Source organism: Condylura cristata, unplaced genomic scaffold (genome assembly GCF_000260355.1).
Source record: "Condylura cristata isolate star-nosed mole 26May11 unplaced genomic scaffold, ConCri1.0 scaffold00032, whole genome shotgun sequence".
NCBI lineage: Eukaryota > Metazoa > Chordata > Mammalia > Eulipotyphla > Talpidae > Condylura > Condylura cristata.
In genome coordinates, this window is record NW_004567133.1 from 9,382,059 (window position 1) to 9,408,742 (window position 26,684).

A 26,684-nucleotide genomic window follows, 5' to 3' on the forward strand; every position below is an offset into this window, starting at 1 on the left:
TTAAAAAAAGATGTATTTACTTATGCATACAAGAACTGGGATATAGGCAAGAGGTGTGGGGGTGGAGGGTGAGAGGATTCACCAGAGGCAGAGTGGGGAGCAGAACAGGCAGATGACTGAAATACACTGCTGAGGGGAGCAGAAGCAGGTCAGGAGAGGTCTGCTGTGCCACGTGGGTCACCTTCCTTGGCCAGGAATTGAACTTGCGCTGCAGTGGCTTTGCATAGCTTCATAGTGCTGTGCTTTAAAACACTGGGCCACCAGGAGGGACCTTTAGTAGTCTTTTTACTCATTTTCTTTTTTAGCCTCATTTTACTTGCCATTCTAATGGTTCCTGGTGCCGGTTCTTCAGACTTTTGGTGATTCCTTGATGATGAAAACTGTTTTCCCTTGCTAACCAAAGGCCCAGTCTCCTTGAGTTTGCTAATTCAATTATATTTCATCTACTTTTCAGCATCTAAAATTTTGTTGCTCATGACACCTCTTCCTGCTCATCCTCAAAGGCTATGCCATCAAAACTCAATATTCTTTCTGTCATTGTAGTGGATGTTTAGGAGCAAATGAACCTAACTATGTGTGTTCAACTTAACCATACATAGTTATGTTAATGTTGAAATTTCTTTTCTTTTTTATGTTAGTTACCTTTTCTTTAAAAATATTTATTTAAAAAAAATATTTATTTATGCATACAAGAACTGGGGTACAGGCCAGGGGATGGTGGTGAGAGGATTCAGGGGGGAGCAGATCAGGCAGATGTACTGAAATACACAGCTGAGGGGAGCAGCGGGCAAGACAGGAGAGGTCTGCTGTGCCTCGTGGGTCAGCTCCTGGGGCCAGGGATCCAATTTGTGCAGCAGTGGATGGTGTTAGCTCTAATAGCACTGTCTTTAGCCCCTGCACCATCAGGGAGACCCTGTTGAAATTTCTTAACACCAAAAACACCATTAGCTTGAAACCCAATGATCACACCAGTAACCAAGATTTTCTTAAGCTTTAGATCACAAAGGATCTTTAACATGCATTATCTTCTTTGACCTGATCACAACTCTGGAATGGTAAAGATTATTCTTTCTGTTTTATAGATAAGAAAAATCAAGAAAAAAGAGAGGTTCAAATTTTATCTAAAGGAAATGGACAACACATGAGTCAAATCAGGAAGGTTTTTTAAACATCCAAAGTTATTAGATATGTTAAAAGTCAGGAAACCTTGCATTAAAAGGTCCAATTTTCAGAGGCCCCTCAAAATTCAGAAAATGGGGCAACACTGGACACACACTTTCCATGGGATAATCATGGCAGTAAAACACGCCTGCCCCTTTCAGATGGGCTCCGGCTCACCTGGCCTGCAGCCAGCAACACTGCTCTTTTGTTACCAGGAGACATTTGAATTTGAGACGGGAAAAAGAAACCACTTTATTTAGAAGGACAAAATGGAACTTAATACATAAGCAAAAATAAATTTATTATGCAAACCACGTCCCTGGGTTCCACCCAGTGTACACCTTGTCTGGGTTAAATGGTTACCTCAGAGACTAGAAATACAGGTGACAAGTCATCTCCTTTCCCCCACAAAAGCTGCATATACTTATGTAAACAATTGTTGATTTGTAAGACATGTCCAGTATTGCAGACAAATGTTCTGGGATGAAAGATAAGGGCACAGCAGAACCAGGCTAGTTTACCTGCATTGGGTCATCAAGGTTGCATTTGATGATAAATCCCCACAGTTGTCTCAGGTGAGTGGGCTTAGGATTTTATTTTCTTCTTGTGTCTCTAAAGTCTACTTTTCTTTTGCCTATAACAAAACTGAAAGTGACATTAAACTCCAGTTTCACTTTAAATTGTAATGCCAGGGTCTCCTAAAGAACAGCAAACCATAGCTCCAGCTTAGGGCTAAGCTGCTTAGTGTCATAGTGAAGGAGTCTACCTTTCAGAGACTTGGTTTCTCCATCTGTATTTTGAAGGTACCAGGTTATAACCCCGATGTCAAACCCTAGCCTTCACCTGCTTCCTGCATTTGAAAGTGAGCTGCTGGTGTCTTTCCCATTGGAGCGGATGTCCTGGGGGTTTTGTTGCTGTTCTTGGCATAATCCGCATTTGTGGGGGGAAAAAAAAATGATGACATCCTAGCCAGTTTTACAAGGCACAGAATTGGGTTTTGAAGATGGATTAAATTCTTCTACTGGATCAGAACAATATGAACATTTTGCAGATCATTTTATTTTCAAAGGTCCTTAAAGAAGCATTTGTTTAGCTCTACATAGACCAGGCCATCCCAGCCTCCTGGAGAAGGGGACTGCCTTGGACATTAAGGCCATGAAAGTGCATGGGTGGGTGGGTGATTGGGTGAAATCACAGGTATGAAGGTTCAAGCCAATCCAGGCAGTGAGTCACTAATCGGTTGGCAGAATCTGAGCCACAGAGAGTGAGCGCAGTGACGAGGGCCGGCTCTCCACAGGTTCGCGCATTTATTCGGCCCTTCTCTGTGCCAAGGCACTATTTGAGGTCTGGAGACTGACAACTTGAGCTGGGTCTTGCCCTCACGAGTTTAATATAGTAGCTTTCAGTGGAGGTTTAGAGTAGGGATGTGCAAACTGCAGCTGAGGCAGGCCTTCTGTCTTTGTAAGTAAAGTTTTATTGGAACACTAGCCATGCATTTAGATACTGTCCATGGCTTTTCTGCACTAAGTCAAATAAACAGCATTCCAGTCAAATCTGAAGGCTTTTTAGAAATGAGTAGTTACCATGGCCATGACCCTCATGACCCCCAATACCTAAACTATTTACTGTGTGTCTTTACAAAAAAAGCTTGCTGATTCCTTTGTTAGAGAAAAGCATTGACATATAACTAAGAAATGAGACAGATGACTAGGGATCATAAATTATTTGCCTAATAAAGCCTCAGAGAGGAGGCTGGCTGAATTAACAACAACGACGAAATCATGAATCATCTGAGGCTTGATTCCTTTGAAGAGATAGTCACAATAAAATTGATTCTAAACTACATTGAACATACGCAATTTGACTTACATGCACTGATTTAAAACTCACAAAAAACTTAACGTAAGCCAAGTATTTGATCTGGTGCAGAATAAAAAGAGTGGTCAGCTGTGATATTTGCTGTGATAAGTACACACACACCCTACAAAAGTGATACTGTCATTTACAGGTGGGTCTAGGTGTTTTTGTTTGTTTGTTTGTTTGTTTTGAGGTACCTCATTTCTGCTGGATTGTCCCTTTAGACAATCCAAAGTCCCTCTAACTTTGGAACCTAATGCTTGTTCATGACTCTACAGGACTTAATGTTAAAATGTCAAAGACCTGCTTTAGCAAACAGATAAGAATGTTTTGGTTTTAGTTTTTAAACAAAGAGACTGCTTGAACACGTAGGGTTGATCCAAGCAGTTTCTTGTTTGAAACAACAATTGAAATCATACTACTATTAAACCTGAGTTCCTTTTACAGGAAAAGCTCATCAAGTATAGATAACCATAGCTTGGCCCTGGGGAAAGTACTGGAATTAATGAGTGCTTATAGCCCTCTCATTCTCAAACAAACCCCACCAGGCTGCTGTTGAGTGCATCTGGCCTGCATAGAACAAGAAAACTGAGTCTTGTTTCAAGCAGAGAAAGCCAAGGATGGGGGCTTGGAAGCAGATGCTACCTAAGAACATTCAATGCTAAGAAAACAAGGAGGGAAACTGTACAAAGGCTACTTCAGACGCATTGTGGATGATGCCAATGCAATGCGGAGCCCCAGGCTGCCTGGACGAAAGACTCCAACACACCAAGTCGTCCCTATGTGTTAGGAAAATTTAGAGGGGCACCCACTTCCACGCTAGCCGATGGAGGAGTCAGAGGTAGTAAATGTGTGCATACAAAAATGAAACCTGTTTTGTAAAGCCCACTGTAGAAAGCACATCTGCAAACAGAATTTGGCTATTTTCCAGAAGTTCGGTTGCATTTCAGAAAGACGAGCAAAGAGTCAGTGTGCAGGCCCTGCCCCCGTGGTGGAGGGCTTGGGTACTCACGGCCTTGTGTCACTGGGAAAAAGTGCCCATCACGCTCACAAATGTTCTGAGGAGGAAGGCTCTGCACAGTTGTGACATGACACACCCCCAGAAAGTTAGGCACTCTCTGTCCCCCTTCCCGACCTGGGAAATACAGGCCCTATGGGCCTGAGATTTCAGTCCAGTCTGAAAAGATTGGTGGGCAAAGCCCTCATCGTTTCCATGAGAGGCAAAAAAGCACTTTCTTACAGCTCATGAAGAAAATCAAAAGAACATCAAGATGACACGTGGTTTACCAGGCTGCTTTTTCAATCCTCCCTTCCCCAAAATGCTGCCCTAGGAGACAGCTCATGATGTTTCTGCTGGTGGCAAAGAGTCAAAGAAAAAGAATACAAAGAAAAGACTTACCCACACTAGACATACTTGCCCTCCCCCCACACTAAGTCAATGAAGTCTTTTTTTCACCCTCCCCTAGCCCTTTGCTCAGGCCTGGCCAACAGTGTGTTTCGGCAAGCTACTCTTCCATCTGGGCCCAGGCCTCCTCTGCCTTCTGGTAGTACTGGCTGGCCAGTCGGCCCTTCATGGCTTCCATCGCCGCCTCAGCCGCCTGGGTGTACAAGTCACCTGGAAGACAGCAAAGTGGGCACAGAGTGACAAGCCTGCTGCTCTGGCCGGTCCCCTCCCTGGGAATGGCATCCTGAGGTTCCTTTAAGAACCATACTACTCCTGGGCCCTCCCTGGTGGCTCAGTGGGTTAAAGCACAGCACTGAGGAGCTAAAGCCACTTCAGCATGAGCTCCATCCCTGCCCGGGAGGTGACCCACATGGCATGGCAGACCTCTCCTGACCTGCCCACTGCCCCACTGCCCACTTTGATGATCTGCCTCTTCTGCTCCCCATTTTGTCTGTGTGAATCCTCTCACTGCCCCTGCACCTCTGGCCTGTACCCCAGTTCTGTATGCACAAATAAATACATCTTCGGAAAAAGAAAGAAAGAAAGAACCATGCCCTTTGCCTCCACAATCTGACCCCGCTCTCAAGGTGGCCGGGGTGCAGGCAGCTCCCTCCCACAGCTCCAGGTCGCTGGGGCCGGTTCAGCTGCTGGCAGAAGCCAGTCTCAGCTGCTCTTCTCTGCGAGCCAGTGATTGGGCTGGGGTTGGGCAGGTGATTCCACTGGCTCAATGAGAGGGTTCTGGGACTAACTGGGGGATGTATGAAAAGGAAGAAAGAAAGCAAAGGAAAGACTATACACAAGCTGCCTATTGCAACACCAGATGAATCTGTGCAAAAAAAAAAAAAAAAAACAAAAACAAACCTGGCTTTCAGAGCTTTATGGATTTAGGAATTTGAGATCAGGGACTTACATTATTTGAAGTTACTATTAGCTTTATTTTTTGAATCAAGCTTATAAAAGTTTTTAAAACTTAACCTAATTCTTTGTGAAATTAATTTAGTGAAGTGTTTACTGTGGAACAGAGAAAAAAGATACATTATATATATATAAGATATATATATAATGTATATCTTTGTATATATATATATACAAATATATTGTATATATATTTGTATATTTACTGATAATTGAATAGACAAAATGTGGTATATGTATGCCATGAAATGTTATTTGGCAGTAAAAAGGAATAAAGTATTGATACATGGATGGACCTAAAAATTATTATACTGAAATGAAAGAAGCCAGACAAAAAAGGCCCCATAAGCATGATGCCATAAATAAGAAATGTTCAGAACAGGTAAATTCACAGACAGAAAGTAAGTTAGTGGTGGCTGGTGACAGAGAAGGTGGAAATAGGGAACACCTGCTGGCAGGTACGGAGTTTCATTTTGGGCTGATGGGAATGTTCTGGAATTAGAGAGTGGTGATGGCTGCAAAACCCTGTAAATATAGTAAACCACTGAGCTGTCCATTTTAAGATGGTGCATTTCATCTTACGATTAGCATAAAATAAAACAATTATTTTTTTAAAAGCCCCCTAATCTCTACCCATTAATTAAAATTCTGATCTGCACACCAGCCATACAGCCCCTCCTAGGCCAGCCCCGCGTGGGACTCCAGCCCCCCCCCCCCAGGGCCTAGTATGGCCCTTCCTCTCCCTGGCAGGAGGGACTTGCCCTGGCATAGCTCCGTGGGGGGAATTTCAATCCGCCCAGTCTCGCTTGTCTGCTTCGTCCCACCCATCCCCCAGAGGCAGGTCTGCAGCCTCTACCTGATCTCTGGGGGTGCTTCTCGAGTCCGCAGCCACCTGTGAACAGCATCTCGGCCTCCCGGGCCAGCAGTGTGAACCGGGGCTCATGCAGCACCCCGTCGTACTCTCCACCTTCGTCACAGTCTGTGGTCTCCAGGGCGGTGCTGTACCAGTGCAGGGCCTCCTGCCAGTCTTGGGACCTACAGGAGATGCAGAGTGAAAGAGGGTGTTGCCATGGCAACGCACAGGAGGGGCGAGTTGGGGATCCCAGCAGGGCATCACTTATACTTCCTGACCCACAGGACCCAATGCCACCCGCTAAGGGGCATCCAACATCATTAGGTTTATGTATTGATTAAGATGGCAGCCAAACAGCTTTTCCTAACGAAATCAGTATATTACATAATGTCCCAAGGGACAGAAGTAGGATATCCTGAAGAAGTGGGGCACTTCTCTAGTAGCTGCAAAATCCTCCTGTGGGGTAGCACTGGCAGGGGCCGAGAGTCCCAGCCAATGTGCCCTAAGACTTGGGGAGGTGTGGAGGTGGGTGTGGAGGCTCCCAGAACCGTCTGGGCCCACCTTTAGCTCAGCCAGTGCCTGCCAGCTCTGGTTCTCCTCCAGCACCATGCGGGCCTGGCCCGGGATGGCTGACTTCCTGCTCTGACTCTGCCCCCTTGACCCTCAGTTCTTTCTTTTGCTGCAGTGAATAGCCAGGTCACCATGGCATATATAGCTCCCCCAACCAAGTAGGCAGCACCCCAAACATACAGCAGATAGAGCAGTAGGCTCTTTTCCTATGATTGTACTCAGCAAGGGAGTAACTATGTACAGGACATCAGGAAAGAGCAAAGCACTGCAGGTATGGCTTTGAGTTTCATGAGACAGTCTAGGAGCAACAGCTAGAAACGATCCGGGGCCCCAAATGCCCACCCTACTGTGTCTAAGAGACGTATGGGTTCATTCACTGAACCAACTACTAAGCCAGGGTCTGCCAAGCACTGGCTCAGCAGAGATGCGGAGACCTGACTCCTATTCTCAGCGAGGTAAGATCACAGATAGGATAGGGTAGTTTGAATATAAGGGGCATCACTGTTGCACAGAAGGTAACAGATTCAACTTTGGACCACATGGTCCAAATACAGATAGGCTGCCAATATCTAGACCCTGAGAGTGTAGTATGATGCAGCTGCAGTCTTCCCTTGCCTTGAACCCTGTGGAAAGATGAAACCTGCACCCCAAGGCAAAGACTGCCAAGATGCTCCCACCCTAGATCACATGATAATGTGCCCGGCCTGTGCCCTCCCAGAAAGCCAGAGGCTCCCGAGGAAGCAGGGATGGCTGAGACGCAAGGGTGAGCAGTGGGTCCCCACACAACCCCTCTTCCTGGATTCTAACCCCTCCTGCTGGCTTAGTCAAGGAGCTAAGAAGATGTTGCCACCCTCCTTCCTCAGAGTGCAGAAACCTGGCACCACGGCCAGAAGGGTAAATGGAAAAACATTGACACATGCAGAATACGCACTTCCAGGCGTCTCAGAGCCACTACTAAGGAAAAGTCACAGCAGGCCTGAACTCATCCCTTTCTCCTCTTCATCTCGATGTGGAAATCAAAGCAGGCAGAGTACCTTACTACCACCCATCACCCTATCCTCTAGGATCCGCCACTCTGGGCTTGAGGCTGCATGTCCCTTCAGACTTCTCAGGTAAATCTTCATGTGGAATGGCTAGGACGTCTGCCCTGGCCTCCTGCTTCAGATGCCAGGCACTGAGATTGCAGGCGTCATCTTCTTTACCCTTCACCTAGCCCAAAGATCAGGCTCAATAATCACTTCCAAGTCATACAATGAAGACATTCAGGGCCCTCCCTGGTGGCGCAATGGGTTAAAGCTCAGCACTGCGAAGCTGGCTGCAGCCACTTCAACACGAGTTGGATCCCCAGGCAGGGAGGTGACCCACATGACACAGCAGACCTCTCCTGTCTCCCCGCTGCTCCCCTCAATAGTGCACTTCCTCGATCTGCCTGTTCTGCTCTCCATTCTGTTTCTGGTAAATCTCTCACTGACACTGCACCTCTGGCCTGTCCCCCAGTTCTGTATGCAGAAATAAGTAAATCTTAAAAAAAAAAAAATTAAGCCATTGAGGTCAAGGAGGTCAGACAACTTGCCCAAGTTCACTGAACCAGAAGTTCAGGGAGCAGAGCTGGAAGCCAGGTCTGTCCCGAAGCTGGAGGGAAGCTCCCACCTCTGCCAGGTTCCCACGGGCTTCATCGGAGCAACATACCTGCCTGGGCTGAGGTTCAGGCCCGTGTCGAAAGCTCGTGCCACCAGGATCATGGACTGTCTGTCACCAGCCTCAGCTGCTTTCAGTAAATAATTGAACCCTCTGGTTTTATTCTCTTCTGTCTCCTGGCAGTACAAAGTGAAGACAGGGAGAGAACAGGAGCTGAGGCTTGCACTGGAGAGGCTGCTAGGATTTCATGAAGCAAAATGCTGTGTCCTGAAATGGTTTGAGAGCTCTGGGCTGGGAATACTGTAGAGATTCACATCAGGAGAAAGAACAGGCATAGATCCCGCCATGGGCTGGCAGGTGGTTTCCACCAGGCAGGGCGGGAGGGAAACTGGACTCTTGCTCACTGACTCTCTGCTCTGACTCCTGAGAGTGAACACATCACCTTAAGCCTCCAGTGGGCTCCTCCACTTTTTTTCTAAGCAGCTTCATTGAGATGTAAGGCGTACAATTCAGTAGTTTGGGGTATTGTCACGATGAGCAACCATCACCGTGAGCAATTTCAAAATGTCTTCATCCGAAAAGAAACCGAAGTCAAAAACCCTTAGCGGTCACCTTCCATCGGCCGGCCCACCCTGTCTTTGGCACCCACTCAGTCTATTCTTTATCTCTAGACATTTCCCTAGTCTGGAAATTTTTGTATCAATGCGCTCATTCATGGCACTGCTCACTCACATTGCAGCATATGCTAGGCCTTCATTCTTTGTATGGTGAGCCAGTGCCCTGGATGGCGAGACCACATTTTATTCAGCCATTCGATAAGCATGTGGGTTGCTTTCACTTTCTGGCTATTATTATGTCTGTCTTACTCACTGTCAAGAGTAAGATCCTGGGAACTCAAAAAAATGTCCTGAATGAATGACTCTCAGATAACAGAAAAAGGCCCCAAGAATGGGGGGTTTGGGCAAAGTGGGAGCTCACGGTGGTCTCTGGGACACTTGGTCATTGTTTCCTTGTTGGCCTGCACACCCTGCCTGCCTCGTCCTAGCTGCGTGCTCCAGCCAGTCACACACTCACGCTAGGACAGCGCTGATGACACACTGCGAAAAGCCTCAGCTGCCTGCGGATGAGGAAACTGAAATAACTCCCATAAAAAATCCCTTTACAATGGTGCCAGGGTGTGGCTGGTGGAAACAGCCTAAGGTCACAAGGAAAGTTACCAGGGTGTCTCAGAGAGAGTGAGGAGAGAGAGAGAGAGAGAGAGATTTCCCCCATCTGCACCGCCCTCCCCCCCACAATTCCTTCATTCAGGTCTCTAACCCTGGAGTGTGCTCTGCCTGGATGCACAACACTCCTCAGCGGGCTCCACAGGTTGCAGAGAACTCTACTGGGGCATTTTCAGGAATTTTTCAACACTTGTAAAACACAGCCATTGTTAAGAATGAAAAGATAAAGGCCAGAGGTGTCAGGGATGAGAAGACCTCTGCCTGAACCCCAGTTCTTCTATGTAAAAATGAACAAAATCTTTTAAAAAATGAAAATATATAAACTTACAAATTAACAAATGACATTAAAAACAAAGGTAACAAACACAACTCATCACTTCATAGTTTCCCTATTGTCTATGCTCCTGAGACCACTTATGTCTGTTGCAGAGGTGTTTTTTTATATATATTTATTTCCTTATGCAGATAAGAACTGGGGTATAGGTTAGGGGTACAGGGGATGAAAGGATTGACCAGAGACAGAGTGGGGAGCAAAACAGGCCCAATGACGAAGTACACTGCTGAGGGGAGCAGTGGGCGGTCAGGAGAGGTCTGCCGCGCCATGTGGGTCAGCTCCCTGGCTGGGGATGGAATTTGTGATGGAGTGGCTGCAGATAGCTTCATAGTGCTGACACTTAACCCCTTGTGCCGCCAGGGAGACCCAGATTGCAGAGTTTTTCCAACCTCAACATACTGACAATTTGGACCAGACAATCCAATATTGTCCAGTTGCCCTGTTCACAGATTAGTTAGTAGATCTGGCCTGTGCCCACCAGATGCCAGTTTCACCACCAGACTAGTGACAACCAAAAACATCCATTGCCAAGAGCTCCTTGGAGGAGGGAGACTGGCTGTGGTTTGTGGAATCTGTGGCGGGTCACCACACATTGTTGAGATGACTTATGCCCAGTGACGACATCGTGGCGCAACAAAATCGGTCATGGTTGGAGCGGAAAATTCCATAGAGGGGGTAGAGCTTTTTATTTTTTATTGTGTAGACTGAGAAAAAAAATATTCATAATGTGGATGCAAGTGTAAAGTACATGGTGTCTCTAGCTTTGACATTGTGACTAGACAGGAAATTGATGAGACCGTCTTCAGCGTTCATATCTTCAGGCTAAAAGATAGTTTCACATTCCAGCAATATCTGATTCAGCAAAGACACAACCACACGGGGGGCAAATAAATGAGGTGCCGGCTCTGACAGCGGTCTTCCTTATTTCACATTCAGCTCACGGAAGTGACAACATCAACCAATAGTTATATCAGAGTCTCTCCCTGCCAGCAGTTGCAACTGGAGGTGGACTGCAGATCTAAGAGTGCCACAAAAGGCCTCCCTGGTGGCGCAGCGGGTTCAAGCACAGCACTAAGAAGCTAAAGCCACTGCAGCATGAGTTCGATCCCCGCCTGCCCCGAGAGCTGACCCATACGGCACAGCAGACCTCTCCTGACCCGCCCACTGCTCCCCTCAGCAGTGTACTTAGTCAGTCGACCTGTTCTGCTCCCCACTCTGTCTCTGGTGAATCCTCTCACTGCCCTGCACCTCTGGCCTGTACCCCAGTTCTGTATGCATAAATAGATAAATCTTTAATTAAAAAAAAAAAGAGTGCCACAAAAATAAGCCAAAGTCTTCTGGGTGGATCAACTGACTATCCCACATCTGCAGTAGAGAGTATTTCTACTGTTGCCTGTCAACTGTATGCTCCTCATTCTTTCCATTAATAAAACGTATAATGAACTCACACAAGGTGCGCACAACCCACCCCCCCAGAATCAGGCATCAGACACTCCCAGCACCCCCCACCAGGTGTTATGACAGCTCACTCCCCACTGGCTCACCCCACCAGCCTTTCTTCTCACTGAACTCCCTCTATTCATCTGGTCCACAGAAGGACACAAGCCCCTGCCTGCACCAGGCTGTGTCCTGGCCCCTAGGAAGAGAGCTGGGCGGCCAGGAGGTGACCCGGGAACTCCTTCTTCCCTTGTTTCCACCAGCCCCTTCTGCTTCTCCGCCACACCATCGCAGGCTGCCTGGAAATGTGCCTGCCACCCTGCAATCATTCCCCCCGGGCTGAGCGCACACCCACCAGTTTAAGCTAACTCGGAGATGCCAGGGCCTAAACGTGTTCAGGAAACTTCTGTGCCCGGCGGGCATCTCCAGGATGGCTGACTGAAACCCTGCCCCCTTACCTCCAGAGACACGTCGGGCAGGAGGTGGTGCGGCAGCTGCAAGCACATGAGGCCCAGGCCCACGATGGCCTCCAGCTCGCCCAGGTCGGCGGCCTGCTCCAGGTGGAAGACGGCCGCCTCGCGGTCCCACTCCTCGTCCTTCTGACAGAAGCGCCCGCCCTCATGGTAGCGCACCATGGCCAGATGGACCTGCCACACGGACCTGGGCGTCGGCCTGGTGGGCGGTGGGGGGCCGCGGGGGCGCCCCAGGGCCGCCCCGCCAGCCGTGGGAGGAAGTGGTTAGTGGGGAGAGGGTGAGGGGCTCCGAAACGGCCACTGTACCTTCCCCAGAATGGACTTTCCGATCTTCTTTTCAAGGCCCAGAGTGTTGAGCCTCTGCACTTCCAGGGCCACGGCTGACGGCCTTGGCAGGTGCCAGCGGGAGCTGAGGAGACCCCACTTCTCCACACCCTTCTGCAGGGAGAGACCGGGTAAGGTGCCGCTCCCACCACAGCAGCCCCACGGCGGGCCTGCTGGGGCACAGCCTGGGAGAGCAATTCTTCTTGATGTCAGACTGCTTTTGGGCAAACACTGCTCCCTTTCTTATCACTGAGTCCTGCAAGCTTGGGGGCGCAGGGGGCAGTATAGCAGCAGGGCACGGTGGCCACCAGGGAGGACTCCAGCCCCTTCCAGGGGCCTTTCCTCCTCATTTATCAGCCTGATTCTGGTTAAGGGGGTTGGACTGTATGCTGTCCCCCTTTTTCAGGGCCCCGGCAAGGCACTTGTGGGGTCGGACCGCAGGCTTTGCAGCAAATCTACTCTGCTTTGCTCTGTGCATGAAACCACGTCGGGGGGAGGGGGGTGTTAGGGGAGGGGGAGGTGCACAGGCAACTGTGTGCACACGTGTGTCTGCCTGTGGGTGAGTGTGTGCTCTTGTGTGCAAGGGCGCTGAATGTCTTGAGGTGCACCTGCAGCCCCCACAGCAAAGAGTGACCCAGTCCTGGTGAGGGACCCAGAACTTGACCCTCGAGAGAAATACCAGGTGGTAAATAAATACTGTGCGGCAAGAAATCTGTGTTCCCAAAGAAGCGAGTCTCCTGCTGAGGTGCCCGGAGGAGGGGCCACAGGGGTTCTCTTCAGGAGAGCAGGAAGGATTTGAGGAGCTGTGACTAGAGGAAGAAGAGGGCCACGGCCGGTGAGAGAGACTCTCCTCAGCAAGGGCTGGAAGGTGAGGGGTTCCCAGTATGCCTCGGAGTCACCCAGAAAAGGGCCCTGAGGGCCGGTCTCCTCCAGCCCTGCCTGATGATAGCAGTCATCTGAGATGCCCTTCTTGCCAGGTAAGCTCAGTTAAACAAAAGTGCAGAAATAATAAATGCACCTGAAAGAAAGAAAGGAATACGAGGCAGGAGCCCAGGGGCTGCTAAGGCCCCCGATTTCTCAGACAATGAGCTGTCACCCTGGAATTCAAGCAGCGCGGGGATCCCTCGGGTAGGGGCCTCCACACCAGCACTGTCACTGTGGGCTATGTCCAGGGGGGGGCTGGTGCTCATCCTCCCCTCACACCCCACCCTGCCGCAGGGTCCAGCCCCGGGCAGAAGCTCAGAAAGTGTTTGCACTGGGTCTAGGGGACAGTCACATCCTCCAGAGCTGTGCGAGGCGCCCAGGCAGCAGCAGGCACAACAGGGGCAGCAAACAGCCCGGGAAAGGCAGGCTCCAGCCACGGCAGGACATCCCGGGGCACCCTACCTGTCCAGAGCTGCCCAGGCTGTCCTCATCCGACTCGTACCGCCGATGACCATTTGCGTGGGCCTGGTGGAGGCAGAGTAGAGTGGTCTGAAGAGCAGCCCTCCCCCCAAGAACATGCACTGGGGCCTCCTCCTGGGGATCTGGTTCAGCCCTCCGGGGGGCCCCTTATCCTAGGGGAACCAGCTGGCACCCCCAGGGAAGGGGGCCCTCTGCTTAGGAAACCCGTTACGTCCCCTTCCCCCAGGGGACCCGGCCCGTGGCCCCCCCCCCCAGTCTGCCAGGAAGAGAGGGTGCTGGCAACAGGTGTCATGGGCTGGTGCGGCCGCGGCCTCGCCCACTCTCCCCACAGGCGGGGATGACGGGAAGGCAAGGGCCTGGCCCCAGCGCTCCCACCAGACCGGCCTTGACACCAGGCCTCTAAGTGCTGACACTCCAGGTGTCCCGGGAACCCGTCTCCGGGGCCCTCCCCGGGGTCTGCCAGAATCCCGGGCCCCGCACCTTCACCTGCACCACTGCCTCCTGGCCAGATCCCTCTGCTTAGCCACCGAGCCCCAGCTTCACCCTGAGACGTAGCCGCCACTTTCTACCTTGGGCCTGACCCCTGTACCTGTCCCTTACAAGCCACCGTTCTGCACATAGCTTTGTCTGAAATGGCATGATTCAGCCTTTACTCGTTATGCTCCCACCACCCATTCCCACGCACCCCTTTCTCCCTGACAAGGGGAAGGGGCACTCTATTCCCACTTCTAGGGATCCCTTACCTGTTCTCGGGAGTCTGGGTCATCCAGTTCCCCCCTCTTCTCACTGGGGTATCCGCTGTCCCCACTGTTCTCAGAGTCCTGTGGAAAGAAGATGGTCCTAGGGTCTCAGTGGTCCCCTGAGTTCCCGGTGGTGGTGACATCGAGACACCACAGCCACTGGCTTCCTCTCCTCTGCCACCACACCTCCCTCCTGCCTTGCTGGTAGGGTGACAAGGAGCGGTGGGAAGTAGCGGGGAGGCGCTTGGGCTCCAGAGTCTGCCTGCCTGGGCTCTTTGGGACTTGTCAGCTGTGAGCTTGGGTGCTTGCTCACCGCTTCTTTAGGGGACTCACTCCAGCCCTGGCTCAGAGGGCTGAGGACAAGGCCAAGTGTCATCCCCTGTGCTGTTGTGAAGAGTGAGGCACGTGGTTCACAGGCAGGAAAACAGAAACTGGTTTAAGGGCTGCGACCCGCAGACAAAATGGAGCTTTCGGGACACATTTCACTCCATCTCTACCCTCTGCCAAAACCCTACAGGACAGGGGATGTAGTCTTTACTCTGCTAGATGGATGTTCGGCTCTGAAAGAGGATCTGGGATCACCATCTCTTGCGTTCAGGCTTGAGTTCTGGCCACATCTGCATGTCGGTTCTACCACTATTCAGTTAGCACTTTTCTTCCATTTATTTATTTTACTAAGAAGTATATCTGGGCCTTACTAGTGGCGCAATGGGTTAAAGCGCAGCGCTATGAAGCTATCCATAGCCACTGCAGCACAAGTTCAATCCCTGGCCAGGGAGTGACCCACACGGCGCAGCAGACCTCTCCTGTCTCCCTGCTGGTCCCCTCAGCAGTGAATTTCAGTAGATCTGCCTGCTCTACTCCCCACTTTCTCTCTGGTGAATGCTCTCACCACCCTCCCCACACTTCTGGCCTATACCTCAGTTCCTGTGTGCGTAAGTAAATAAATCTTAAAAAAAAAAAAAGTATATCGACACCCATATCAAATTGTGCGAATACAGAAATGAACTTGGGTGTACCCAGGGCCCAGCCCAGCATTTACCAGACTTGTATAGTCAAGAGTCCCTCTTCTCTCACTACCTCCTCAGGACTGAAATGGACCCAGAGGGAACTTCTGATTGGGGAGGAGGCTGTGATTCACTCTGATCTGGAGATTCACCCTCAGTGCCACTGGGAGTGAGCCCCTCCTCCCAGCCCTGCTCCCCCATGTCCCTCTCCACTCACCCGGTGGTTGTCCAGATGGTTGTGGTCTCGGGGTGCTGTGTTGTCCAGGTTGCCGAACGCAGGCCAATCTGGGCAGGGAGAAAATGCAGACAGTGAGCTGGGTCCGCCACTGGAACAGGCCCCAAGGCCAACCTACAGCCGAGAGCTGCCCACGCCTGCCACCAAACCGTTTTTATGTTATATATATTTTTTATAGTTTATTTTTACATCATTTTGTGCATTTTCCCATCTCACTTGTCATCCCCGTGGGCTTCCCATCACCAAATCACCCATGTGCCAACACCATAGCCCAGTGCATTTCCCTCCCCCCACTGTTTTTGATCCCATTCCCCACTCCACCCCCATAAAAATATAGCTGTTCATCATTATTATTATTTTCTTGCCTGGTTATTTTATATTTTTAAAGGAAAGGGCAAAAATGAGAGCAGACTACTGTCTGCATCTGGAGGCTACAAGTCTTCCTTGAGGACAGCCTCCACCAAACAGTTTGAGGCTGTGTCACCCACGCACACGTGAGTGATGTGTTACCAGCACACATGGCTGGAGCCTGGGTCATACCCCAGGGGGCGAGGTGGTAAAGGGAGAACAGACATTTTTACAAGGCGGCCAAACAGTCGCTACAAGCAGAACCTCAGATGGCTCCAAAACTAGCCATCTCCTGTGGCTCTTGTCTGTCTCCTGTCTCAAGTTCTTACAAGTCAAATGTGGCTCATCTCCTGTGCTGGGTTAGCTTAATTTTTGACTTTTTTTTTAAAGATCTATTTATTTCTGCATACAGAACTGGGGAACAGGCCAGAGGTGCAGGGGGGTAAGAGGATTCACCAGAGACAGAGTGGGGAGCAGAACAGGCGGACCAACAAAGTGCACTGCTGAGGGGAGCAGCGGGCGGGGCAGGAGAGGTCTGCACTGCCCTGTGATCACCTCCCTGCCTGGGGATCCACTCAGGCTTCAGTTGCTGCATGGTGCTGTGCTTTAACCCACTGTGCCACCAGGGAGGGCCCAGTTTTTGAGTTTTTAAGAATGTTTTTCACAACCATTTGAGTTTTGGCAAAAAAAAGAAGAAGGTTTGGTAATGTGAAAATCAGAACTTTCCTGGACCCTCACAGTTATCCATTCAGGTGTTATCTCTGGCCACCTGCAGGCCGTGTGGCTGGCACAGCCTGAAATACTGACTCTTGGCCCTTTGAGAAAACTTTTATTGACTTCTATTCTAGACCACTGCCAAGACTTCCAGGGGTGTCTAGACAGCTTCTTTAACACCAGATGCCAAAATCTTCCTCTTCTGCTCCCCATGGGCTTCCCCAGCTGAACAGCCACCCCGTCCTTTGAGTTTTTTAGGCCAAAACCTGGGAGTCTACCTTGCCTGTCCTTTTGGTCTGCAGACCCCCTGCCACATCTTGAGCAAACTCTGTCATTTCGACTTTGGAAATGATCATTTTTCTCTGCTAAGATGTTAATCAACTTCCTACAGTGGAACAGTCCTCAGATGCCTGCCTAGTGACTATGGCAGCCTATTCACTTGAGACACTATTTGTCTTATTTGTTAGTGTCTTGTGCGGAATTTCTGCATTGGAGAGTTCTAAGTGAGGTTAGAATGCAGTTTTCTTTTTTGATGCCTTGTCAAATTTTGGTATAAATTTTTGCTAGATTCATAAAACACACTGAAAAAATGTTATCCTGCTTTCTACAATGGCAGGTTTTTGGGGGGTGGGGGGAAGAAGAGAGTTTAAGCACTCATCATATAAGATCCTTAGCCTAATAAGATCAACGTAAGAACCTTTACTTAATGGGGTCTGCTCACGCTGTTAGAGGGCCTAGATAACATCTGCTCGCCAGCAAATCAGGATGTCATATTCAATATGCATTGGATTCAGAATATTCAGGATATATCCCCTTGGCCACCACTATATTTATAGCGTTGTTTTTTTTTAAAGGTCTATTTATTTATGCATATCAGAGCCAGAGTGTAGTCCAGAGGTGTGAGGGTTACAGTAGGGAGCAGAACAGGAAGATCCACTGAAATACACTGCTGAGGGGAGCAGTGGGAGAGATAGGAGAGGTCTGCTCTGCCATGTGGGTCAGCTCCCTGGCCAGGTATCGAACTCGTGCTGCAGTAGCTGTGGAGAGCCTCACAGTGCTGAGACTTAACCCATTGCACCACCAGGGAGGACCTCTGGGGTTGCCTTTCTAGCATTCGGATGACCTGAGTCTTGAAAGTCTGTTAAAGGAACTCATAAAGCTACCTGGGTCACCCATCTTTTTAGTTTGTGTCTGTCCTTCTAACACAACGGAAAGGCAGTGTAGTTCTGCTCTACCTGGTGCCTGTGCTCTTTAATCGTGACCAGGGCCCACCCATCACTCACAGAGATGGTCCAGCTTGTGGCTGTGTGGTGTGGCTGAAGATGGGGAAGAAGGAAGTGAGTCAAAGGTCACGTCGCTCATGTTCTCATCTCCAGAGTTCTCAGAAAGGCGGCGGAGTAGAGGAGGGCGGCTCCCAGAAAGGGTCCTGACCCGGGGGCTCCCACACTTTTCCTCTGTTCCCCTCAATATGGTCTTGGCTGATTGCTGGGGACAGTAACAGGAACACTCAGGTCATACAGGCACCCTCAAATGGGATGCTCTTCCAGCCACAGCTCTCGTGCCTGTTTGGGGGCTGCCAGAAAATCTAAAAATAGTCAGGGAGATTAACCCAAGGGCCTCTAAGAAGGGCCTGGCAGCTGCATTCCCTGAAGTGTTTTGCAGCCCTGAGCTGGGGAATATGTGTCCTTATACCCAGAGTCCCAACCTGGTCTTGGCCAAATTCTCTTACATCTGGTCCACACAGTGAGAGAGGGGTGGGCACATCCTCAGCAAGGTGCCCAGAGAACCAGGACCAACTATCAACACGCCACCCAAACACGCCCAAACACACACACCATGCACCTTTTTCACTCTTGGTCCCCTCCCTCAGGTCAACACTGGGCACAAATGAAGCAGATCCCAGGTACTCTATTCATGGGATCACTTGGGGGGGCTTCGTGCACTGACAGTGGAGGTCTGGGGGCCCCCACTCGGGGCTTTGATGGGACTGAGATCCTCGCAGGAGGCAGGACTTGTGGTCCTGGTGGCAGCTGGGCCCCGCAGCCTAAGCAGGCTCACACCAGGCACCTACCAGCAGCTTGGTGCTCTGACTCACTGCATCCCTCTCTCTCGGGGAGAGGTCGAAGGGCGCCAGGCCCATGCTCTTGCAGATGCGGTTGCAGGCGTGGGAGTGGAAGAAGAGCGCCATCCCCCGGACACCTGCAGACAGAGCAATGGCTGCTGGGGCTCTATTCTGAATGGGGCGAGCAGTGCCTGGCATCACAAGGTGGCAGAAGCAGGCATAAAACGGGTACAGGAGTGGGGTCAGACTCCCAAGCACCCATCTCCACGAGCATGGGGCGCTGACACACCCTCTGGGCTTATTTTCTTGGGCATACGAAGAAGTAGGCAACCTGGGCCGAGGTGTGCCATGCACAGCTGGCTTCCCCGCCTACCTAGGTTGCCATCTCCGAAGTCAGTGCCCGTCTCAGTGTGGATCTGCGGGTCGGTGTAGAGGTCCCCCACGCCCTGGATGTCCACCACGATCAGCTGATGGCCGGAGCGCTCAAAGGTAAAGTGGCTGAAGGCCTGAGGGAGACAAAAAGGTAAAGGCGGCCGCAAGAGACCAGCCTGCGGGCAGCATGGGGGCCGCTCTGCGGGGAGGTAACACCCCAGCTCTGCCCATCGGGGGTCAGGCTCTGCAAGAGGCTGGGCAGAGAAAATGACAAAGGAAGGACCCTAAGACCGCAGGACCCTGAGACTGGATGGGTGGTGGGTGGCCTGTTACAGATCTCCTTGGATAGCGCTGTGGAGTTGGGGGCTCCTCCCTCCAGGGGCCTCACCTGTGGCGTCAGTCGCATGTCGTCATCTCGGACAAAGCCCGAGTTGGAGTTGTACTTGATGTACTTGCCCTCGATGTAGTGCTCAAGGTGGAAGAGGGGCTTGCCCGGCCGCTCCTTCAGCTCCACCACACACATCTGCATGATGTCCACCTGCGGGGGTGAGGGGGGTCAGCGGGGGTCAATGGGGGTGGGGGTCCATGGGGGCTGCACCCAGCCACGCCCTCCTCTGGTCAGAGGCCAGAGCAGAGAGCCTGGGTGCCAGGCGGGGCCCCCTCCTGGCCCCATCCCTTTCTAGCTCTCCATGGCAGAAATCGCTGGTTGTCCCCAGAATCCATTCTCCACTTTTTCTTGCAGAATGAAAATCCCTGCTGTGGTCCAGATCCACACTCTGGAGTCCTAACCCCCAGAGGTGATGGTACAAGGAGTGGGACCTTGGGACGTAACTATGCCATGAGGGTGGAACCCCAATGAATAGGATGAGTGCCCTATGGGACCCCAAAGGGATGTCACCCTCCTCCCATCAGGGAAGACATAGGGAGAGGTGCCAGCTAGGACCCAGGAAGTGGGTCCTCATCAGAAAGCCACCAAGGGATGCCTCAATCTGGGTTTCCCAGCAATACATCTCTTGTTTACAAGCCACCTAGTCTGTGCTACTTTGTTGTGACCCCAGCAGGCCGCGGCCTGAGACAGCGGAACACTTGCTGCAACCTCAGTTTGGACCTGGGTCCGGCTCTGCCTGCGGCTGGACTGTATCTCAGTGGCAGGCAGTCAATTCCCTTTTTGGATCAAGCCCATCCAGTGGGTTTCTGCACTTGCAAACAAAAGTCCTGATGAATAGATCCCATCTGTGAATGGGAACATTCCAACTCAAACACCAGACTTGATTTTGAAGAAGAAACAACTCTTTGCACATAAAGTGCTTGGTTCATGAGCTCAGTAAATGATGGCTGTTACTGGCTACCGTGACGATGACGAAGAGGGCTCTCTGCGCCCATCACCCTCGTCTCCAGACACGGGCCCCGGCTGCCCTGCCGTGGAAAGTGGCCAGGAGGCTGCCACACACCTGCTTGGGGGGCTTGTGCCGACTGTATTCTTCGCCCCAGAGCTTGGCCTCCATCTGCAGACGCACGTCCTCAAAGTACACGTCTCTGTCCACGGACTCGATATAGCGCTTCGCCACGTAGTTGGAAGCTCCTTTCCACTGCTGGGCGTGCAGGAAGTTGGAGAGCTTCTTCCTGGGGACAGAGGCAGCCACGCACCTGGGCATTGGGCTCTCTGGGGGCTCACCCCTGGGTCCTCAGCACAGGTAGATCCTGGCTGACCTGTGGCCTGGAGCCAGGAAGGAAATGCAGAAAGGGACAGCTCCCCACGCCACGGCACCCTTCTAAGAGCTGGGGAAGGGGCTTTTTTCAAGATCTCCTATCCCATATCCCTTCAACCCCCGAGCAGAGATCGGTGGGATACTCCCCATCCTCACAGCCAGGTCCAACATGGACCCCAGGGAGACGAATGAGGAGGGCGTGGGCTACAGCAAGCAGAGGTCGCTGCTTCTGGCGATGTCAGAGATGTCGCAACGCCCCTGCTCTCAGGAGCCTGAGTCTGGGCTGGTCCCAAAGAGCAGGTGAGGTCACTTACGTCCTGAAGCACTCCCTCATGGCTCCTCGGCCGAAGGGCTGCAAGACAGACAGCACGCAGCGGGTGATCGGTCCCCACACCCTACCCACAGCCAGCCCTGAGCTGGGAGAGGTTCCCCATGGACCTCACCCATCAGTGGGTTCCCTGACTCCTATCTGAATCCTAAATCCCTGGGCCCTCCCTTCCCTACCCAGCACCAAGTCTGACAGAACTTCCAGCCTGAGGCTGTAGGGACGACTACACCACACGACCCACCATGGAGTGAAGATGTTATGGGACGGGGGAGAGGATGGGGGAGGCAGCACATGTCAAGAGGGGTTTCTGCAGCCCTGTCTGTAATGGAAAAGGGGCAAACAACCTCAATGTCCATCAACTGCATGATGAATAAATCATCCTCTGTTCACTGGATGAAATGCTATATGGCAACAAGAATACAAATTACAGTTCCAGCAGAAGGAGGTGCTTCTCCTTGGGGAAGTAGAGTGACAGGACTGAGAAGCACTTGGGGTTTGTGGGTGCTGTGTCTTAAACAGGGTACTGGCTACACCACGTGTTCAACTTTGTGAAACTTATCAGGCTTTCACATTGTTGCTTGCGTGAGACACTAGAGTGAGTTTCACAAACCAGTCCTCACCCTTATCATGCAGGCAGCACTGTATTTTCTAGTCTATTCCTTTTTCCAAAAGGCTGCTTGCAACCCCCTGAATTAATTTAACAGCTCAGTAGTAGGTGGTGACCTGCAATTTTCGAAAACTGATAGACACACAGTCAACTGGTTTTCCACACGAGCACTGAAAAGAAGCTTTGAATATGTGCTGGGTGATTAAGATGTGGGTCTAGAGCAGGCAGATCTACTGAGACAGAAGGAAGAGCAGCGGTTGCCTGGGGCTGGGCTGGGGGAGATAAGGGGCTTGGGGTCTCACTGCTACAGATGTTTCTTTTGGAGAGGGTGTATGTTCCAGGGCCGTTGCAGAGCAATGTCTATACTACAAACCACCTGAAGTTAGAACCATACAATAAAGTGGGTGTGGGCAGGAGGGAGAAAAACACCCACTTGGCCCCCCTGGACAGGAAGCTCTGCTCACCTGAGACGCCATCTTGATCAGAACCTCATCTTCTAGCCACTCCCTGGTGACTGCACTGTACCTGCGGGGAGAGGACCACCTTAGGGCACAGCACCCACAATGTGACCATGATCTTGTCACTCACTGGCCAGAAGTGGGAGACCTTTCTGAGCTCCCCACTGCCTAGGGGATCAAGTCCCCTCTACACATAGGCCGAGCTGACCACTGGCCCGGCCTGGCTCGAGGTGCTTGAAGTGGTTGCTTCGTTCTCCCTCAACCTCACACCAGCAAAAGATACACACTGCCATTGCCTCCAGCTCCGGGGTAATTTTTTTTTTTTTTAATAATCTAATAGTTTATTTTTACATCATTTTGTGCCTTTTTCCATCTCAGTTCTAATCCTGCCCCTGGGTATTTGTTCTGCAGCACAGCTCAGCCTCCATGGTCAAATACACACCTGCTGCCGCCCTAAGGTTCGCGCACATGTGCAAGTATTTGCAGGAGCCAGCCCCTTCTCCTTGGCCCCCAGGGTACTTGGGCCTCACTGGGCAGAAGTGACCACATCCTGAGGGCATCTCCAGACCCGGGGACCCACAGCACCCGACAGACACGCAGCTGACCTGTGACGCGTGGCACGCTCCGTGGCAACGTCCTCGAGGTGGAACTCGGCCCAGGGGTCAGGCATGTGCTTGGCCTTCTCGATGGCCTGCTTCCAGGCTTCCTGCCGAACGCAAAGGGCAGGGCAGGGGCTGATGGGAACTCTGGACAGGGCAGCCCAGACTCCTGCAGCCCTTTGGAAGGCTGGCGTGCTGCCTCCAGCCTCTGGGGAGATGTCTCCACCTCCCCAGAGCCTCTCCCTCCTCTTCCTCTGAAAACCACAAGTGACATTGAGGTAGATCACTGCAGGTTTTCTTAGGTGGCCCGTGGAACTTTATAAGCTTGGTAACATGACCACGATCTTGAAAGAACAAAAGGAGAACTGTGCACACCGCTGGGTGTAAGATTCAAATCTGAGTAACTACAAAGAGACATATTTTCTAGCATCTACTTGGTGAGTAAAGGGCGTTGGGGGCCACTAAAAGCTTCTTCCTATAAGGCCCAGAGGGCTGTGGTTGCTGCGACAGAAGAGTGTTGGAAAACGCTGAGAAAGTGTGGGCACATCGTTCTCACACATCCAGCCTTCCCCTGTGGCCCTCCAGGAAATTCATGATGATTAAGGTTTTACTTGTTATTTTGTACCCTTAGGCTTTGAGGAACCAGAACCCTTATTATTTTTAAAGCCTAGACTGAAGGCTGACATTTTATTTTATTTATTTTTTTAAGATTTATTTATTTATGCAAACAGAAATGGAGTACAAGCCAGAGGTGCAGGGGTGGTGAGAGGCTTCACCAAAGACAGAGTGGGGAGCAGAACAGGCAGATAGAGGAAGTTACACTGCTGAGGGGAGCAGCAGATGGGTAAGGCGAGGTCTGCTACACCGTGTGGGTCACCTCTGGGCCGGTGATCGAACTCACACTGTAGTGACTGCGGCCAGCTTACAGTGCTGCATCCTAACCCGTTGCGCCACTAGGGAGGGCCCTGGAACCTTTTTTATTATTATTATTATTAAAGATTTATTTATTTGTACATATAAAACTGGGGTACAGGCCAGAGGTTCAGGGGCGGTGAGAGGACTCACCAGGAACAGAGGGGAGCAGGACAGGGAGATTGACGAAGTACACTGCTGAGGGGAGCAGCGGGCGGGTCAGGAGAGGTCTGCCGCGCCATGTGGGTCACCTCCAGGGTGGGGATCGAACTCATGCTGAAGTGACTTTAGCTTCTTAGTGCTGCTTGTTAACCCGCTGTGCCACCAGGGAGGGCCCTGGAACCTTTATTATTTAACCATGACTATGTGACCCTTTTATGAAAGGTCCAGGCCCATCTCCTCAGCCTCCTCCTGAGTCCCAGACACAGAGGCTCACTGCCTGATGCCAACGCCCCTTTCTGTCTTCTCCATCTGCCAGCCTCGTGTGGCTGGAGGTCCACAGCTCTCTGGACCAGATGTCTAGGCTTCACTTGCAGATAATATACTTCCAGCCCCAAGCACAAAGAGGCTCACTGCCTCTGGTATGCACAGAGCTCCCCAGGGGCAAAAGGCCAGCTGCCGGGGTAGTTTCCTGGGGGTGGCAGGGATGTCTCCCCTCAGTGAGTCATCGGCTCCTCTGTCTCATTTCCAGGTGATCACTGTTCTTTGACCAAGCTGTGAGCTCCGCCCTTGGAGAGATGAAAGCAATCAGCCAGGTCTGCTAGGAAGGGCGTGGGAAGCAGGTGTGGGTGGCTGGGGGCAGGGGCACGGTAGTGCCCGGCAGAATTCTAAACCCACAAATGCTGGCTCCAGCCTCTCCATCTCGGGGGACTCACCCGCCCATGCACCCCTGCACAGCAGAAGTGTGCTTTGTAGTAGTAAAAGAATGGAAACATCCTTCTGACCTGGCCTCATGGGACTGGCCAGAGACAATTACGGTACTTCCAGACAATGACTCGAAGGCCAGTCGTTCAAAAAGCAAAGTAACAGCACCTCCCTGGTGGTGCAAGGGCTTGGGTCTCAGCACTACAGAGCAATCTGCAGCCACTGCAACACAAGTTCGATCCCCGGCCAGGGAGCTGACCTCTCGTCTCCCCACTGCTCCCCTCAGCAGTGTATTTCAGTAGATTTGCCTGTTCTGCTCCCTACTCTGTCTCTGGTGAATCCTCTCACCCCCACATCTCTGGCCCACACCCCAGCTCTTGTGTGCATAAATAAATCTTAAAAAAAAAAAAAAACACTACAGACCTGCTACATTTGTTTCTTCTAGAAAATGGAGAAATGATAGAAGACTAGGAATGGGAGTAACCACTCCTGATCCAAAGACAATCCCAGTGGGTTGGTTGATGTCCTTCCCTCCAGGCTCAGGGCGTGTGCTTGTGCGTGTGCGTGTGTGTGTGTGTGCATGTGTGTCTGCATGGTGTGTCAGACATAGAATATTTTCTGCTATTTAAGTTGAACGCTGGAACAGAAGCACGTGCCCACATCCATGATGAACTATAAACATCCTCTGATTGGCTGCCTGATATTCTATGGAGAGGGAGACCACCGTCCCCTGGGGAATCTGGCGGAAGGCACTTGGCCTTGACAGTCAGGGAACATGAACTTCACAACACATGCCAGGTACAGCGGGGTGGTGCCCCCTTGGGGGAACGCCAGTTGGCCAGGTTGGTAACGCCAGTTGGCCAGGTTGGTAAAACAACCAAGTTGTCATGGCAACAGTAATCAGAGCGCTCACCAGGTTCATGGAACACCAAGAGGGTGAGGGTTGGAAAAGTAAGCTGCTGTCACCATCTCCAGTTGCTCCTGGCAATTGGAAGCCACGGAGCCTGCTTCCCATTCCCTAGGAGGCCCGCAAGGATGGGCTCCAGTGGTCGTTCTGCCAAGTGCAGGGAAGGGCAGTGGACACAGCTCTGGCCACGCAGTCAGGGGCTGACCACAGCAGAGAAGGCCACTCATAAACAGAGCACGGCAGAGCAGAGTTCTGTTCTGGGCGCGGCTCCTGCTCCTGCAAGATGTCTTGGCGTCCAGCATTGGTGTCCGGCAAGGTCTTTTTCCTACTTTGGATTTCTGTCTTTGCAGCTCACTCTCAAATGGTTTCATCCACTTTACTTTAAAAACTGTGCCCTCCTGGCACAATACCCAGCACAGGGCAGGCACTTGTATGTATTCCGAGCTGAGCGAGCAGGAGCTGGTCTAACGCTTTCAGTGGCCGTAAATCTGCTCTTAAGGCAACGTGGTGGTGTCTGCTAATCGTCCCCGAGCGCTCTGCTCTCCTTCCTAGGGTCACTGGTGTTTAGCTAAGCACACGGGCACTCAGAATCAGTCTACATTTCCTAGATTTCTCTGCAGATCATGTGACAAATTCTGGCCGATGGGATACAAACAGAAAGGCTGTAGGTAACTTTAGGAAAGAGCTTTTTAAGCAAAGGAGCACTCTGCTCTCCCACCTTCATACTAGCTGGAATGTAGGTGTGAGAGCACAGCTGCTGGTCTGCAGCTCCTTTGGTTTCCCCGGGCTGAGGAGAATGTCAGGTCTATGGCGGGACATGGCCAGGACTGAGGTTGCGGTCACGATTCCCCTGTAAACTAGCAGTGGGGCCCTGCTGAGGCCACATCCCCACTCAGCCCCTCTGACATAAAACGGGGAAGTTGGCAAGCTGAATTAACTTGGTCAAGGTCCGCAGCAGCATCGCCAGGATTCGTTCCCTTGGCAGCCTGGCTCCCACGTCAGACTCTCAGCTGCTGCACTGCCCGCCTGGAGGAGCAGGCCAAGCTGTGGTTGTGACCCGTCCCTGGCATGTCCTGGCTCCAGGGGCCAATGACCAGGCACCAGTCAGCAGGAATTATGGCCAAGGGCCAGCCAGAGCACTGTAGGGTTTTCACAACCCAGTAATGGGCCCCAAGCTAGAATTTGAAAA

General features: G+C 51.4%; 1 protein-coding gene across 4 annotated transcripts in view; it reads right to left on the bottom strand.

The window, feature by feature from the left end:
• Window positions 1-4,512: 4,512 nt before the first annotated feature.
• The window catches only part of EEF2K (eukaryotic elongation factor 2 kinase), a 45,789-nt gene continuing 23,617 nt past the window's right edge, over window positions 4,513-26,684 (bottom strand). For all 4 annotated transcript variants that reach the window (XM_012731985.1, XM_004692080.2, XM_012731983.1 and 1 more), the window contains 16 exons: window positions 22,819-22,919; window positions 22,220-22,280; window positions 21,135-21,172; window positions 20,563-20,734; window positions 19,500-19,649; window positions 19,113-19,245; window positions 18,749-18,876; window positions 17,961-18,162; window positions 15,598-15,665; window positions 14,377-14,454; window positions 13,616-13,678; window positions 12,212-12,343; window positions 11,891-12,079; window positions 8,490-8,614; window positions 6,234-6,412; window positions 4,513-4,633 (listed from right to left, as the gene is read on the bottom strand). In XM_012731985.1, coding sequence (XP_012587439.1) covers window positions 4,524-4,633; window positions 6,234-6,412; window positions 8,490-8,614; window positions 11,891-12,079; window positions 12,212-12,343; window positions 13,616-13,678; window positions 14,377-14,454; window positions 15,598-15,665; window positions 17,961-18,162; window positions 18,749-18,876; window positions 19,113-19,245; window positions 19,500-19,649; window positions 20,563-20,734; window positions 21,135-21,172; window positions 22,220-22,280; window positions 22,819-22,919 — 1,929 coding nt within the window. In that variant the 3' untranslated portion in view covers window positions 4,513-4,523. The remainder of the gene's footprint in view (window positions 4,634-6,233; window positions 6,413-8,489; window positions 8,615-11,890; window positions 12,080-12,211; window positions 12,344-13,615; window positions 13,679-14,376; window positions 14,455-15,597; window positions 15,666-17,960; window positions 18,163-18,748; window positions 18,877-19,112; window positions 19,246-19,499; window positions 19,650-20,562; window positions 20,735-21,134; window positions 21,173-22,219; window positions 22,281-22,818; window positions 22,920-26,684) is intronic.